This window comes from Cervus canadensis, chromosome 29 (assembly GCF_019320065.1).
Source record: "Cervus canadensis isolate Bull #8, Minnesota chromosome 29, ASM1932006v1, whole genome shotgun sequence".
Taxonomy (NCBI): Eukaryota; Metazoa; Chordata; class Mammalia; order Artiodactyla; family Cervidae; genus Cervus; species Cervus canadensis.
Window position 1 is genome coordinate 2,637,258 of NC_057414.1, and position 16,956 is coordinate 2,654,213.

At 43.8% G+C, this 16,956-nt stretch overlaps 1 protein-coding gene and 1 pseudogene across 1 annotated transcript in view; one reads left to right on the plus strand and one right to left on the minus strand.

Annotated features, from left to right (window-relative positions):
- Nucleotides 1-1,959, minus strand: part of TMEM135 (transmembrane protein 135) — a 249,725-nt gene extending 247,766 nt beyond the window's left edge. Inside the window, exon 1 of the mRNA XM_043452729.1 lies at nt 1,621-1,959. Within this exon, the coding sequence (XP_043308664.1) occupies nt 1,621-1,761 (141 nt within the window). The 5' untranslated portion in view covers nt 1,762-1,959. The remainder of the gene's footprint in view (nt 1-1,620) is intronic.
- A 1,894-nt stretch (nt 1,960-3,853) lies between these two features.
- LOC122431426 lies at nt 3,854-4,430 on the plus strand (annotated as a pseudogene).
- The last annotated feature ends 12,526 nt before the right edge of the window (nt 4,431-16,956 follow it).

Below are 16,956 nucleotides of genomic sequence, written 5' to 3' on the forward strand. Positions count from 1 at the left end.
AAAATTGCTATGGATTTTCAAAGAGAGAAAGTACATACCATAGACTCCCCACATAACTTCATAATCCTATAAGGGAATGAAAAATCTCTGAATACACCAAAAGCTCAATCATGTTTGTACATATTCTTTTTTTTTTTTTTTAATAAATGAGCTATCGACTAGCGACCATTCAAGTGGAAAAGCAGATAAACATGGATCTCTGCCAAAGAAAATCAAGGAAGACATTTATCGCTCTAAGGATAAGTTTATTATCAGCCTCTGCTCCAGATCCTTACTATTCAAAGCATGACTCTTGGTCCAGAAGCATTAATATCACCTGGGAGTGGGTCAGAAATGTAGAATTTCAGGCCCCACCAAGATCTACTGAATCAGAACCCCCATTTTAACATGCTCCCCCAGCAGACTCCTAACACACGTTAAGTTTTAAAAGCACCAGTGAATATGATACAAATGAAACTGGCTTCTGCAAGCCCAGAGAAAGTTACCATCTTCTGCTCGGTTATCTCTGTAATAAATAATCAGACTTCTGAAGAATTCTACAGCTATGGCCATGACACACCTTCAGGAATATTAGGGTATAAATTTAAATTATTACTCAATGAGAAGAACTGACCATCCACTGAATACTGACTAGAACTTTTAGGAAACATACAAAAAATATACCTCTGCCTTCTTAGGACATAGACTCTATTGGGCAAGAAAATAAGACAATAAACTTAAATAACCAAAGTGATCTTGGTTAATTAAAGATTAAAGAAATCTTTAATACAAAGGATGAGATTACTGGGGAAAAAGAAAGAGAGAGAGAGAGATGCTGGTTAGAACATGTAAGAACAAACTAACAACTCTCAGTGATACATACACATATTTTCAAACAGTCTCTATTTAAAGCTCCAAATTTAGACTGCCCTACCTGTAAAGCTGTGGAATAAAGGACCTACAAGTGACCTACGTCAGATCTCCTAGACACCTTCACTGACTCCTAGACTGGAATCACCTTTTACAACACCGAGCAAAATCTCAACCTGGAGACCACTTTGTGAACCTGCAAAAACACTTTGCAAAACCTTCAAGCCACAATCCTGTCATTCCCAAATTGACACAAGATCTGAGGTCATGGGGACCTGATGTCAAATATGCCCTTAAAAAAAAAAAAAAACAAACCTGGGGGTGGGGGTGGGGCGAGAGGAACGCCAAAACAGAGGGAATTAGGTGAGGAATGACTGCAGGCCATTTCTCATCCCCTCGCTGACCTACGAAGACCTCTCCATCACAAGGCAGGAGAGAGGAAAAGCAACGCAGGTGTGTGCATTTACAGTTTGACGTGGCCCCCAAACTTAATCCTGAAGTTGAGAACACATCTTCTCCCCCAACAGCAGACGTTCAGATGACAGCTCAACCTCTTAACTCCCTTCCCCCTTCTTCCGTCCCAGCGGGATTTAGGTTATCAGCCCCTTGCGATCTCCCCGCCTCCCCAAGCCCACCCACTCCTGCCCCCCAAAAAACACCCCTGATCGCTCCCAAGGAGAGGCTGACAAGACAGCGGGCGCCCCGAGCCCGCCCCGCCGGAGCCCATCGCGCACACCGCCCTCGGCCTGGGGGAGGGCTGACGGGGCTCACCAAGTACAAGGGGGCATAGATTTTCAGGGACTCCTCCAGGGCGCCCCTGGTGATGTGCAGGAAGGAAAGCCAGCAAGACGGATGCCAAGTGTGGCCGATCTCGTAGCAGTTGTGAGGGATGGACTTGCTGAGCGCCGCCATGACGAGGAGCCGCGCGCGGGGGCCGGGAGGGGCTGAGCCGGCGCTCGCGAGGGAGGAAGCTGGGAGGGCGGCGCGCACCCTGCCGCGGCGGGCCAGCCGGGGCCGGCCCCCGGGGAGGCGCGGAAAAGAGGGGAAAGGTAACGCGAGCGGGGTTACTCGGGGCCAAAGTCCTCGGATGTTGGGCGCTCGGCGTATAGCAGCTCGAGGGGGCGGGGCGCGCAGCCGGGGAGGCGGGGAGAGGCGGAGCGTGCGCGCCCCCGCCGGCGCCCGCGCCCCCGCGCGCCCCCGGCCAAGCGCGTCCCCGAGCGGCGCGCGCCGCCGACGCGGGGAGCTAGAGCGCCGCTCGGCGACGCGCCGCCCGCCCGCCTCCTCACGGCCCGCGCCGCGCGCGCCCTGACAGACGCGCCCCAATGGGCGCGTTGGGTCACTGAGTACTCCAGCCTCGGTGCTCTCAAAGCCCAGCCAAGTAGAACTGAGGGCAGTGGAAGAATGGGTGAAATGGGTTTGTTGGGAACTGGTGGAGGAAGACGGTTGCCAGAGGCGAGCCCAGACAACCATCCTCCTCAGAAGGGCCAGCTCCCCTGCCCTGGAGCGCCAGGTAATAAATAATAAATAGCTGAGACTGTCTGCTGGTTGGGATCCAGCAGCGCCCTCGATGACTCGGCTTTCTAAGCTCGGCGGTGCCTGAGAAGGCTCAACAAATTTGCTAGTTGTGCCCTTTCCCTTCTTGTAAGGGAAAGGACGCCAGTATGTCTTTGTCCCCAAACCCTGGGCCACTGAGCCATCCATCCTATCTACAGCATCCTCACAGGTACGCATCAGCCAAGTATGTAACCCAGCAAGGACTCACTTGCCCCAGGCGCAGAAAGCCAGACTCTGACAGCAGGTGTTTGCAGCAAAGGAAGGGTTTATTGCAGGGTACAGGGAGATTATGAAGGACAGGGAAGCCTAGCGTGCTGTAGTCCTTGGGGTCGCAAAGAGTCGGACACCGACCGAACACCAACCACCACCAAGCAAGAGGGTGAGAGAGACTGACTTCTTGACAAGCCTCAGATCTGCTCCCACTTGGTCAGTGAGTTAGGGGTTTCTTAAAAAGGGAAAACAGAGACTAGGATGAATCATCTTGTGACTTTTTTTTTTTTTTATGGTAGTTTTGGAAATCAGGATGTCTTGGATTCTCAGGTCAGGTGGCCCATGGCTTAGGGGTCTGTGAGCTCATCTTGCTGTGGAGAAACAGGCTGAGTTTGTACATTAATGATGTTATCTATAATAGCTATTTTAGTATATTAGCAATTGTATCAGCAACAGCAGTTTCAGTCATCTGACTAGTTGATTAGTGTTCACTTAGCACAGGATTGAGGTCGTGGGAGGGTGAGGAAGGAAATTAAGTTTTAGATAGCGAGATTATTCATAAACTTGGGAAGAGAACTCGATTTTAGGGGGACTCTGCTTAAAATCGTACACCTAGTAGAGACAGCCGTGGTCTTAGAACTGGTGCCTGGCTAGAGGGCTGCCAACAGTTGGCATGACAAGCAACCTATGTGGCCCATGAGACTTATAAACTCTGTAAGAGTCAGTTTCCTCACACATAACTTTCCAGGTTCCCTGGAATTTCAAATTCTAAAGTGTCTTAAAGCAGGAGCTTGTCATTAGACTGTTTAATACTATTACTTTTATATAGAGCCCTTAGATGAATCCCATTCTAATCTAGTCTTCATTTATTCATTCTGTAAATATTTACCAAGCACATACTATTTACAGGCAGGCTTCCCAGGTGGCTCCATGGCAAAGAATCTGCCTGCAGGAAACGCGGGTTTGATCCCTGGGTCAAGAAGAACCCCTGAAATAGAAAATGGTAACCTGCTCCAGTATACTTGTCTAGAAAATTCCATAGACAAAGGAGCTAGCAGGCTGCACTCCATGGGGTCACAAAGAGTGAGACATGGCTGAGCACACACACACACATTATTTTCAGGCACTATTCTAAGTTCGGTAGATTCAGCTGTGAACAAGAAAGGTTTCCACCTACTTCTCCATCTCCTCCCAGTGCCATAGAGCTGGGGCCTGAGCTGGCATTTCAGCCCCAGGCACTATGACTTTTGAAGTTACAGTGGATGACGAAGTTACCAAAGGTTTTAATGATAGGAAAATAAAGAAATATCAACACAAAAGAAGATGAAAGAAGGTTCTGTTTAAATGATGAGGAAAGACAAATAATTATAATAGAGGAACCAAAACTGATCTTAACAAATGACACTAGTGATACCACGGAGGACCCCTAGACATTTTGTTGTGAAGTTGCTACCTCTGAATGATTACCAGTTTGCTGTGTATGATGCCATATAAACAACAAAAAAGTTTAAGAATACCTAGTATTGATCTATAGTCTAAGAATACCTAATATTGATCTATTGATGCCATACACACAACAAAAAAGACTAAATACCTACTATCAATACCTAGTATTGATATTCTGGGCTTCTAAGAGTGTACCTTTTCAAAGCAAGATGATTTATGCTAGCTCTAAAGAGGCCATTAAAAAGAAATCTACATATATTAAATATGAGTGACATGTAAGTGGAAGGGATGGGATTAAGAAGCGATTGTTACTTGGAGAGAAATTGGGAAACATTGTAGTTGTCTCACTTTAAGGAAAACTCATAAAATGACAGTGGAATACCATCTTGAGTGTTAAGCAGCTTCCATTTCTACAGCTCAGTCAGTTGGAATAGTGTTAGATTTTGTTTTTCTTTGTCCTCTTCCCCAATGGAGAAATTGGAGTTGGTGATGGACAGGGAAAGCGTGCTGCAGTCCATGGGGTCGCAAAGAGTCGGACACGACTGAACAACTGAACTGAACTGAACTTCCCCAATGGGCCCTTTCAAAACAATAAATGAAGGAAATATCATTCATTTAAGTGACATATCAAAGATTTCCATTAGACTGTTGAATACCACTACTTTTGTGCACAACTCAAGAAATGCCTTCCCAAATATTTTAAACAAAACAACTAGTTACCTGAAAACTAAGTTATAAGAAAGCCAAACAAGATAAGATAGGTGTGATGATAATATATTGATAGTATAAACTGAGATAATAAAAGAAAAGTACTCAGATTGAAAGTTCAGAGTAACAGTGGTAGAAAAGATAAACGTTGGTCTCTCTCTCGGACCAACATAGACAGTCTTAGTCTAAGATGGTGGCTCTATATCCATCAGGGATCCCAAACTCCTTCTGACAGATTGCTCTGCAAACTGTTACCTGTGATTTCCATCCTAACTTGTAAGTTGGCCCCTTCACCTTGAGCCATAACATCCACATGCTAGAGAGGAAGACCAGTCAAAGAGGAAGAGAGGACATAACTTCCTCTTCTTAAGTAAACTTCACAGTAGATCTATACAAACCACTTCTCCTTACAAACATTGCACAAACTTTGCCACATGGCCACACTTAGTTGCAAGAGAGACTGGGAAATATAACCTTTTTTATTGGTTGGGCAAATGCCCAGCTAACATTTGGGGTTTCATTATTGAGCAAAATGAAAAGCACAGATACTGGGAGCAACCAGCAGTGTCTGCTGTAGTTCTATGCCTTTGGCTGCCAAAATATCTGGGCACATCCTTTCCCCCAGATAATGATAACCACTCCTTCTCAAGGGGTACAAAATTCCCATGCATTTACCCCATCTTGTTCAACATCCAGGATCTTCTGTAGGAACAAAGACACTGTCACGTTCAAGTTATCTCTTTCTTTAACATAGCCAGTACACAATGATAGGATGGGAACAGGATAATCACAGTTTTGTTTTGTTTTGTTTTGTTTTGTTTTAAATCTCCAGTTCAAAATATGAGAGGCTTATGGATTTCCCTGGTGGTGCAGTGGATAAGAATCCACGTGCCAATGCAAGGGGCCCTGGGTTTGATCCCTGGTTCAGGAAGATTCCTGAACGTGCTGCAAAACAGTTAAGTCTGTGTACCACGACTCCTGAGCCTGTTTGCCACCACTACTGAAGCCCATGAGCCTAGAACCTGTGCTCCACAGCAAGAGAAGCCACTGCAATGAGAAGCCAGCGCATGGCAACCTAGAGTAGCCTCTGCATCCCGCAACCAGAGAAAACCTGCACAAGCAATGAAGACATAGTGCAACCAAAAATAAACATACAAAATTTTTAAAAAATTTAAGAGTATAAGAAAGACAGCATAGACTTGTCCACAGAAATTAAAGGACTGATCACACAGACTTATCCTACTTAACTTCAATAATCCATCCCTGAAAATCTGATGGTCCTCAAGCAAAGGCTGAATGGGAAACCTGTTATCAAATGGGAAAAAATAAAATATGCTGTGCATCAACCCCGAAATTCATAACACATATTTAAAATAAAGTGAAATGCCAATTATGAGCAACAAACTGTCGAGTTAGGATGTACAATACTTAAAGAATAGCATTTTAATCACCAAACAAGGAATACAGTCACTAATTATCTGTTGCTTCTGAATGTAATAGCACCTGTAGTTTGCATGCATAATGATAAGCATTATGTTTACAATGTGGCACAGCAAATACCTACCAAGAAATAAGGAAATTTTTTAAATTACAATTAAAAGCATGCAATTTCTCTTAATGAACTGCTAAATGGAGACTTGAAGCTTAAAAGATATTTGAAAAGAGAAGAACACAGTTATTGTTGTCACAGATGCCAAAAATGACAGTGCTAATGAGGGCTTCCCTGGTGGCTCAGATGGTAAGGAATCTGCCTGTAATGGAGGAGACCCAGGTTCAGTCCCTGGTTAGGGAAGATCTCCTAGAGGAGGGAATGGCAATCCACTCCAGTATTCTTGCCTGGAGAACTCCATGGACAGAGGAGCCTGGCGGGCCACAGTTCATAGGTCACAAAGAGTCAGACACGACTGAGCGGCTAACACTTTCATACTTTCACAGTGAGTTGGATGGTGAATGGGAAATTTCAATCAAGCTCTCAGATCCAAAGGAATACAAAGAGTATTCTAATAAATCTAAGGGAGAATGATCTCTGCTTTAGGATTAGAAAAAAAACAAAAAGGAGTAGTTTACATTTGTAATCCTTTGTATGGATTACAGTACATGACTACTGGAAAAACCATCGCTTTGACTATTCAACCTTTGTAAGCAAAATAATATCTTTGCTTTTTCATACGCTATCTAGGTGTGTCATTCTTTTCTTCCAAGGAGCAAGCGTCTTTTAATTTCATGACTGCAGTCACCATCTGCAGTGATTTTGGAGCCCAAGAAAAGAAAGTCTGTCACTGTTTCCATTGTTTCCCCATCTATTTGCCATGAAGTGATGGGACCAGATGCCGTGATCTTAGTTTTTTGAATGTTGAGTTTTAAGCCAGCTTTGTCACTCTCCTCTTTCACTTTCATCAAGAGGCTCTTTAGTACCTCTTTGGTTTCTGCCATAAGGGTGGTGTCATCTGCCCAAATATCTGAGGTTATTGATATTTTTCCTGGCAATCTTGATTCCAGCTTGTGCTTCATTCTGCCCGGCATTTTGCATAATGTACTCTGCATATAAATTAAATAAGCAGGGTGATAAGATACAGCCTTGAAGTACTCCTTTCCAATAATTTGGAACCAATCAGTTGTTCCATGTCTGGTTCTAACTGTTGCTTCTTGACCTGCATACAGGTTTCTCAGGAGGCAGGTCAGGTGGTCTGGTATTCCCATCTCTTGAAGAATTTTCCACAGTTTGTTGTGATCCATTCAGTCAAAGGCTTTAGTGTAGTCAATGAAGCAGATTAGATTTTTTTTTTTCATTCTCTTGCTCTTTCTATGATCCAACGGATGTTGGCAATTTGATCTCTGGTTCCTGTGCCTTTTCTAAATCTAGCTTATGCATCTGGAAGTTCACAGTTCACGTACTGTTGAAGCCCAGCTTGTACGATTTTGAGCATTACTTTGCTAACATGTGAAATGAGAGCAATTGTGCAGTAATTTGAACATTCTTTGGTATTGCTCTTCTTTGGGATTGGAATGAAAACTGACCCTTTTCCAGTCCTGTAGCCACTGCTGAGTTTTCCATATTTGCTGGCATATTGAGTGCAGCATTTTCACTGCATCATCTCTTTCAACATCTACCTTGAAACAGCTCAGCTGGAATTCCATTACCTCCACTAGTTTTGTTCGTAGTGATGCTTTCTAAGGCCCACTTGACTTCACACTCCAGGATGCCTGGCTCTAGGTGATTGATCACACCATCATGGTTATCAGATCATTAAGATCTTTTTGTATAGTTCTTCTCTGTATTCTTACTTCTTAATTTCTTCTGCCTCTGTTAGGTCCATACCATTTCTGTGCTTTATTGAGCCCATCTTTGCATGAAATGTTCCCTTGGTATCTCTAATTTTCTTGAAGAGATCTCTAGTCTTTCCCATTATTGTTGACCATAACGAGACTCAAACAATTGTTTGTTCTGGGATTTAGCTACATCCTGTGTCCTTCCTTAATGTGTGTGCTTAGTCACTCAGTCATGTCCAACTCTTTGTGACCCCATAGACTGCAGCCTTCCAGGCTCCTCAGTCCATGGGGATTCTCCAGACAAGAATACTGGAGTGGGTTTTCATACCCTCCTACAAGGGATCTTCCCAATCCAGGGATCAAACTCAGGTCTCCCACTTTGCAGGTGGATTCTTCACCAACTGAGCCACCAGGGAAGCCCAAGAATACTGGAATGAGTAGCCTATCCCTTCTCCAGAGGATCTTCCTGGCCCAGGATTTGAACTAGGGGTCTCCCGCATTGCAGGCAGATTCTTCACCAGCTTGAGCTACCTGGGAAGCCCCGTCCTTCCTTAATAAAGTACCTCTTTTTCTAAATTTTCACAAGTTCTTTAAAAACCTATGCATGAAATGTAGTACCAGCATTTTGCTTCTCTTTGTGAAAATTCTATTGCTTTTCTTTAAACAACGTTTTTTGAAACTCTGGTATTTAAAAACCTACAAGTGCTTTGAAGGGTCAGGACACTGCTCTTTTACTTATGTTTTATACTACTGTATTACTTAATGTTTTCCCACTTAGTGTACATTATACTTGCATTCCAACACTTCCTTTTCTTGATACAGTTTATTTTAGGTCATGAGTGCTAATGATTCTAAATCTTTAATGTCCAAAAAAGGCTTTAATTTCACTCTCCCTCAAAGCTACTGATAATCTGGTTATGAATGGAGTTGTAGATTCACAGTAAATTTCCCCTCAGTATTTAAAAAACAAAAAGATTTGCATTGCTTGCTTGCGTAGAATTTGCTAATCAGATATCCAGGGTTATTTGAACCCCCTTCCTTTGTAGTTCATCTTTCTACTCTGGTAGTTTTAGGGTTTTCTCTTTATGACTGATATTTTATCATAAGTTTCAGTTATGTTTCTTTATTTCATTTTTTGTATTATTCTGCTAGAATTTCATGAACTCTCTTAATCTGAAGTGTCATGTCTTTTTTTTCAGGTCTACAAATTAAAGAATCACATATCCTCTGTTCCAAGGAAATCTCCTGGAAGTTCTATTAGGCCAGAGTTTTTTTAACTTGAGATCTTTGGATAGAATTCAGGGGAGTCCATGTAATTAGATGAAAAAACCTATTAAGTTTTAATTTTCACTAGCCTCTAACTGAAATAAATTATTTTATTTTGAATAAAATAGAATAAAATAAAAAATAAATAAAAAATAGAAATAAATTGTTCTATTTGCATATAGGCAACAAAATACATTAATGCACCAAAATGCAGTATCTGTGACATTGTCACCAAGAGAAATCACAGATGTTATCATATTATGTTACAACTGTGGCAGATATCTCAAAAATGCTAATAAGCTGCCTATCATGTCTTATTGGGCTTCCCTTGTGGCTCAGCTGGTAAAGAATCCGCCTGCAATGTGAGAGACCTGGGTTCGATTCTTGGGTTGGGAAGATCCCCTGGAGACAGGAAAGGCTACCCACTCCAGCATCCTGGCCTAGAGGATTCCATGGACTGTATAGTCCCTGGGGTCACAAAGCGTCAGACACGACTGAGTGACTTTCCCACGTTCACATCGCATCTTATTATTCAATTTGTTAATATGTTAACACATGATGAAATACTAATATTTTGATAACTGCATTTCAATATAGTTGATTTCTTATATAATTTTGTATACTTTATTTGATGCATTTGAAGGTATTAATCTGGTCTGAATGTTTGTGCTCCCCTAAAAATCATATGCTGAAATTCTAATACCCAATGTAATAGGAGGTAGGGACTTGAGAGGTGCTTAGGTCGTGAGGATAGAGCCTTCATAAATGGGATTTGTTGTGGTTGTTGCTTAGTTGCTCTGTCATGTCTGACTCTTTGTGACCTCATGGACTAGAGCCCACCAGGCCCCTCTGTCCTTGGGATTTCCCAGGCGAGAATACTGGAGTAGGTTGCTATTTCCTTTTCCAGGGGATCTTCCCGACCCAGGCCTTGGACCATCGTCTCCTGCATTGGCAGGCAGATTCTTTACCAGGGGGCCACCATAAATGGGATTAGTGCCCTTGTAATAGAAGCCCCAGAATGCTCTCTCTCACCCCTTCCATCATGTAAGGGATAGTAAGAGTATTGGCTGTGGACCAGGAAAATAGCCCTCAACAGAACGCGACCATGCCAACACCTCGATCTTAGACTGCTCAGCCTCCAGAATTGTGAGAAATAAATTTCTGTTGTTATAAGCTCTCCAGTCTGTGGTATTTTGTTATAGTAGCCAGATAGGACTTAAGACAGAAGGGCTTCTGCTGTCTTCACTAAACTGCTAAAGAGAGATCCACAGCACAGAACATTTTCAAAACACCTGCATTAGACTGATGATAAAATCTCTGTAACCTCAAGACCTCTTATCTTTCCTGTCAGTTTCAATTATTTTCTATCTCTTCATCACTTTGATTAGATCTGAGAGAACCGGAAGGCCCCCCATCGGGGCAGCATGTAACAAAGAGCAAGAGCTTTGAGGTGGCGGGAGCCTCAGCCTGCTGCTCTGGTTTCCACTTGATCATGGATTCTGCTCCAAAGAAACTTCCTTCTTTCTTTCTGAGGATTTACTAACCTATTTTTTTTTTTTATCAGCCTTTCAATTTTGGTGAGGGAGAGAGAAATGACCGGTATGCACTCCATCTGCATCTTAAAGTTGGGAGTGTGCTCAGACGCTTAGTCATGTCCAACTCTTTGCAACTCCATGGACTGTAGCCCGCCAGGCTCCTCTGTCCATGGAATTCCCAGGCAAGAATACAGGAGTTGGTTGCCATTTCCTCCTCCAGAGGATCTTCTCCACCCAGGGATTGAACCGCAGTCTCTTGCATGTCCTGCATTAGTGGGCCAATTCTTTACCATTAGCGCCTCCTGGGAGTCCCTAAAACTGAGAAACATGTATTAATTTTGCATTTAGAAAATAAGAGAAAAGACCTGGTGCTACATTCTTTTCCCTTCTAGTAATCTTTTTTTGGGTTGTTGTTTTTTTACAGTATATAATATTGTAATAATAAATGATATTTTACAAGTGATAAGACTTAGGTTGGTGCAGGATAATCATTGATTCAAAGTCAGGTAACTTGTTAATAACAGGACTGGGTCTAAAACTCAGGTCACAGCTTCCTCTCTAGAGTCTACTCTTTTGAGCTGTCTTGGGAGAGTTCTCTTTCCTTTGCAGGAGCTGATGGTGCTGATATTACAAACCACAGTCTAGAAAAATCATTGTGTTGTTTATTTGTTATTGTACATGTGGTTCTCTCTGCCAAGAATATTTTTAGTCAATCGGGTCAACTAATATTTTAGAACACTTGGTGTGTGCCAAGTGCTGAGCTGGGTGCCAGGCATACAACAATGAACAAGATTAATCCCAACCATATGGAATTTACTGACAGTGTCCATAAGAAGGCTAGGCATCAAACGGGCATTGAATTCCTCTCCCCTTCTTTGGTGACCTTTCATCTTTCAAGATCAGATTCAAGTGCATCTTCTCTTTGAAGCTTTCTGGGCAGAGTTAGTTATTTTCTGTGCTTCTAGAATGCATGACTCACCCCTGTGTTATCAACTGAGAACAGACTTTTTATTTTAATACTTTAGTTAGCAGTGTTTCCTGCCACTCCTCTCACCTCGCTTCCCAACTGGGTGGTAAAGAACTCAAGGGCAGGCTTCTTCATTCATCTATTTTTTTTTTTTTAACTTTTGACCACACCCCTCAGCATATGGGACCTTAGATCCCTGACCAGGGATCAAACCCACACCCCCTACATTGGAAGGTGGAGTCTTAACCACTGAGCCACCAGGGAAGTCCCCCTCACTCATCTTGATAGCAACTTCAGGACCCAGCACAGTGCCTGGCACATAGGCAATAAGTATTTGAATAAACGCAACTGATGCTGAGAGAAAAGAATGGAAAGTTCCATTTCTGTACACTGTATATCCACTTGTGGTTTTGCAATTTAAAATGGCTTTCCCTATTGATGCTTTTAGCTTTATGACTGGCAAACATCCATTTCTCTTATTTGGGCTAGTGGCCAGTACAAATGGAAAGAGACGTAAGCGTTTGCCAGCTGTTGTTAATTATACTTAAAGCCTATTCAGAAATATTGAGAAAATCCACCTTTTGCTTCAGTTTATCTGAGTTGACAATCTCCACAACCTAAACCCACTAAAATCCACACCTCCAAATTCATATAATTCTGCTTGACCTATGACTACAGAAATTGAGTCCCTAAAGAGTCTCAATTTCACAATTTGGCTAACTCTAATTCTTTAACCTTTATAAAATTCTTTTTGAGTGACTGTTGACAAGCTAGGTATCTAAGTTGCAAGAAAAAGAAATCAAAATTAGTTCCATATTTATGTGGGGAGGGAAAGGGCTGTGGTCCCTGGAAGGAGGAAACAGTTTCCCTTCTTAAAGCTTGACTGCCTTAGAGTTAGATGCTTGGGGAAATCCATAATCTCCAGGGGTAAACAAGCACGTGATCTTTGTAACCAGAGCCCTAACAAAGAATGGGCTGAGATTATTTGAAGGCCAGGATGGGGAGAGGGGCTTGAATGTTGTAATTTCAGATCTTCAAGGAGTTTTTTCAAGGGTAGTTTTTGTTTGGCAGGAATGACCTAAATGGACATGGTTAAATTATACTGATGGGCTTCCCTGGTGGCTCACAGGTAAACAATCTGCCAGCAATGCCAGAGACAGTGGATTCAATCCCTGGGTGGGGAAGATCCCCTGAAGGAAGGCATGCAACCCACTTCAGCATTCTTGTCTACAGAATCCCATGGACTGAGGAGCCTGGAGAGCTACAGTCCATGGGGTCGCAAAGAGTTGGACATGACTAAAGCGCCTTACCACAGATATTCTTTACTAAACCGGACCAATTTCTGAAAAGGAAGTTTGACAGCTCCAACTCCAGAAACCTAAACTTTTCTGCAGCATGGTATCAAAAGTTGCCTTGATTAAGGGTGGAGATACATCTCTGCAGTTGAAGATGACTCTGGAGAAATATTTCCTTTAAGGTGTGGGTGTAAACTCCCTTAGCCTGTACGGGATTGTTTATTTTCATAGAGATGGCTTGTGCTTCCTGTTTAAGGAGTTTCTCACAGGAGATGGGGGAGTGAGGAGTTTGGGACGACAGGGAAGCTACAGTTCTGGGTTTTTACTCCATGTGGAGAAAAATGCCAGGAAAAGGAACGGGGACTGGTGTAGGCTTGGTACAAAAAGACAGGCCTGTGATTATCTCACATGTGGTAATACTCAAACACAGACGCGGGAAAGTCGTCCGATCGGATCTTTTGCTTGGCTGAGATGATCTCTCAGAGGCCGTAGGAGCGGACCTGACCCCGCGAGTGGGGGACGCCGGAGTTTCCTCAGAGGAAGCGGCCCGGAAACCGGGGTAGGAGGGGCAGCCTTGAGGCGGAGGGACGGCAGGGAGAAACGCGGCCTTCTCCTGCGGCCTCTGGAGATGGGGGCCTGACTTTCGGTAGAGCGGACTCGCCAGAGGTCACTCCCGCAGGGAGAAGACAAGCAGCCGTGCCAGAGAGCCCAAGCCTGGGAACTAGGCGAGGAGGCACCTCCGTGGCCCCCGTCAGCCCCAGCTCCGGCTCTCTGCCTCCTAGCACGTTCAGAACTCACGGCCATTTTAAATCTGTGTTTTAGCCTTCCTTTCTCTCTCTCGCTCTCTCTCTCTCTCTCTCTTTTTTTTTTTTTTGATATGGATCATTTTTTTTGAAACTCTTGATTGAATTTGTTACAATATTGCTTCAGTTTTATGTTTTGGCTTCTTGGCCAAGAGGCAGGTGGGGTCTTAGCTCCCCGACCAGGGATTCAACCTGTGCCCCCTGCACTGGAAGGTCTTTTCTCTTATCCTGAATCTTTGAATCAAATGTTGCTAAACGTTGTAGCCTAGTCCTTGTCATGTGATGGGAAATGAAAGGAAGGATCTGTGTCCATCCTTGGGAACATTTGGTGAGGGGAAGAGACTTCCCTTGAGGCCAGCATCACTGTGGTGGCTTCATCATGGGTTTGCAGGTGAGAGGAGGCAGTCAGGGAGCTGTGATGAACCATCTGGAAACACATCACTGCCCAGGGTTTGTGGGGTATGGATTTGGGGAGCACGGAAGCCACTGGGAAGCGCAAAGACCTGGGTGTAGAGAGGAACCTCGTAAATGATGAGACTTCCTGTCATCAGACACAATGAACGGCTGAGTTACAGTAATTTGGACATTACAGGGTAAACCTGACCTCATTTTTAATCATAGTCTGGTGAGGTCTGAGAGGCTGGGTGTATGCACCTGGAATGCACTATAAAATAAAGTCTGTATCATAGTAACCTATTTAACATAAGGTTTGCAGAATATAAAAGTGAGCCTAAAAGGAGTTCACATCCAAATCTGTTGAAATCCTAATCATCATGAGCTGTTTATCCATTCATTAGTAATCATGTACTGGATTCCACCCTGTGCCAAACAGCGTGGTAGAAATCAAAGTGGATCCAATGAATGTAGCTGGTATAAACTGCTTCTTCATGCTCAAGGTAGAACTAGGATTACACATTCACTTCTCCTAATTAAAGAGAAAAATGGCTTGACACCCCCCCCGCCCCCCGTGTGAGTTTAGTGTGGAATCTGGTGTCACTTCCTTAGGGCCATTTTCCTTCTTCTAGATCAGGGGTCCCCAACTCCTGGGCCTCAGACCAGCACTGGTACATGGCCTGTTAGAAACTGGGCCCCACGGCAGGAAGTAAGCAGCTGGCAAATGAGTGTAGCTTCATCTGCTGCTCCCCATCATTAGCATTACTGCCTGAACCATTTGCCTCCCCGCTCCCACCCAAGGAAAAATTGTCTTTCATGAAACTGATCTCAAGTTTGGGGACCACTATTCTTCTTGGAACCTTAGAGGGTGTACACTGTTCAATTAGGAAGTACTTCAGGTTAAGAAGAGCCCTGGTATCTAAGCATCCATGCTAGCCCTTGATGTCTCAAGGCATTGTTGTTGAAAGTTGGTCCCCCATTGTAGGCCAGGCACTGTCAGAGGCTGGTCCCATTCACTGCACAGGCCAGCATGTTATCTCCATGGAAGGTGACTTCGTAAGAGACTCCATTCCCTTGGTCGACAGAGAACAGCCCTCGCTAGATCTCCCAGGCAGTGGTATTTAAAGCTCAGTCCTTTTAATCACAAATAGCCATCCTCCTTCCAGCCCTAACAGCAATTACATCATCATAGTACTCAGACCAGTTCAGGAGTCAGCCCTTCACAGACTGCAAAACCACAACAATTCTGGTACTGGGATCCCGCCACGGGCCAGCCCACTTTCCTTTTCAACCATAAAAATATGGAACTGCTATTTTCATTCCTCTCCCAAACAACAGACCCTTTCTTGTCCTCAGCTAAAGTGTTTGTGTAGGTAACCTCCGGGGCCTTCACTCTCCCAGCCACAGTTTTCTGTTGACACCTGGACAACAAAAGCCCTTCCTTGGCAGTAGAATTTAGAAAGATTGCTCTGGCCACCTCCTCTTCCTTGATGAACAGACCTCGTTCACCATTTTGATACTAAACTGACTCACATGCCTGCCTTGGAGAAAAGGTTCCATGACTGCGATGATGAATTTTAATGTTTCCCAAACATCTCTGATCCTAAGAGCTACTTATTTTTTTAAGGGTGTTTTAACAACTACCCAGTCATTTTTTTTAATTTTTAATTTTTTTGGCCACAGCATGCAGCATCAGTTCAGTTCAGTTCAGTTCAGTCGCTCAGTCGTGTCCAGCTTTTTGCGACCCCATGAATCACAGCACGCCAGGCCTCCCTGTTCATCCCAACTCCCGGAGTTTACTCAGACTCATGTCCATCGAGTCGGTGATGCCATCCAGCCATCTCATGCTCTGTCGTCCCCTTCTGCTCCTGCCCCCAATCCCTCCCAGCATCAGGGTCTTTTCCAGTGAGTCAACTCTTCGCATGAGATGGCCAAAGTATTGGACCATGCAGCATGTGAAATCTTAATTGCTTGACCAGGGATTGAACCTGTGCCCCCTGGAGTGGAAGTATAGAGTCTTAACCACTGGACCTCCAGGGAAGTCCCCTAGGAGCTACTTATTATAAATGAAAATACCCCAGGCTTTACTTTTGTAAATTCAGTGGGCTTCCAGTTGGGCCTAAGAATCCATGTTTTTTCCAAGCCCTCTTATATGACAAAGAAGCCCATGTAAGAAAGGAATACCCAAGTTAATAAGGACCCATTCACACTGTATAGGCCAGTAACTTCCAGTGCAGAACAGTGGGATCATCTGGGAAACCTGTGCTCAACAAGAGATCCCTGGACTCACCTGGAATTTTTTTTTTCACTTTTTAGTTGGAAAAATCTCAAACTTGGCTTCCCAGCTGGCTCAGTGGTAAAATATCTACCTACCAAAGTAGGAGTTGCAGGTCCAATCCCTGGGTCAGGAAGATCCCCTGGAGAAGCAAATGGTAACCCACTCCAGTACTTTTGCTTGAAAAGCCCCATGGACAGAAGAACCTGGTAGGCTACAGTCCATGGGGTCTCAGAGTTGGACACGACTTAGCGAAACAATAGGAACAATCTCAAACTTACAGAAAAGTTGCAAAAAGACTACAAATAACTTCTCTTTGCTGAATCATTCAAGTGTTGGTTATTGACATGGTGCCTTAGCGCTCTTAAATACCTTTTTCTTTTTC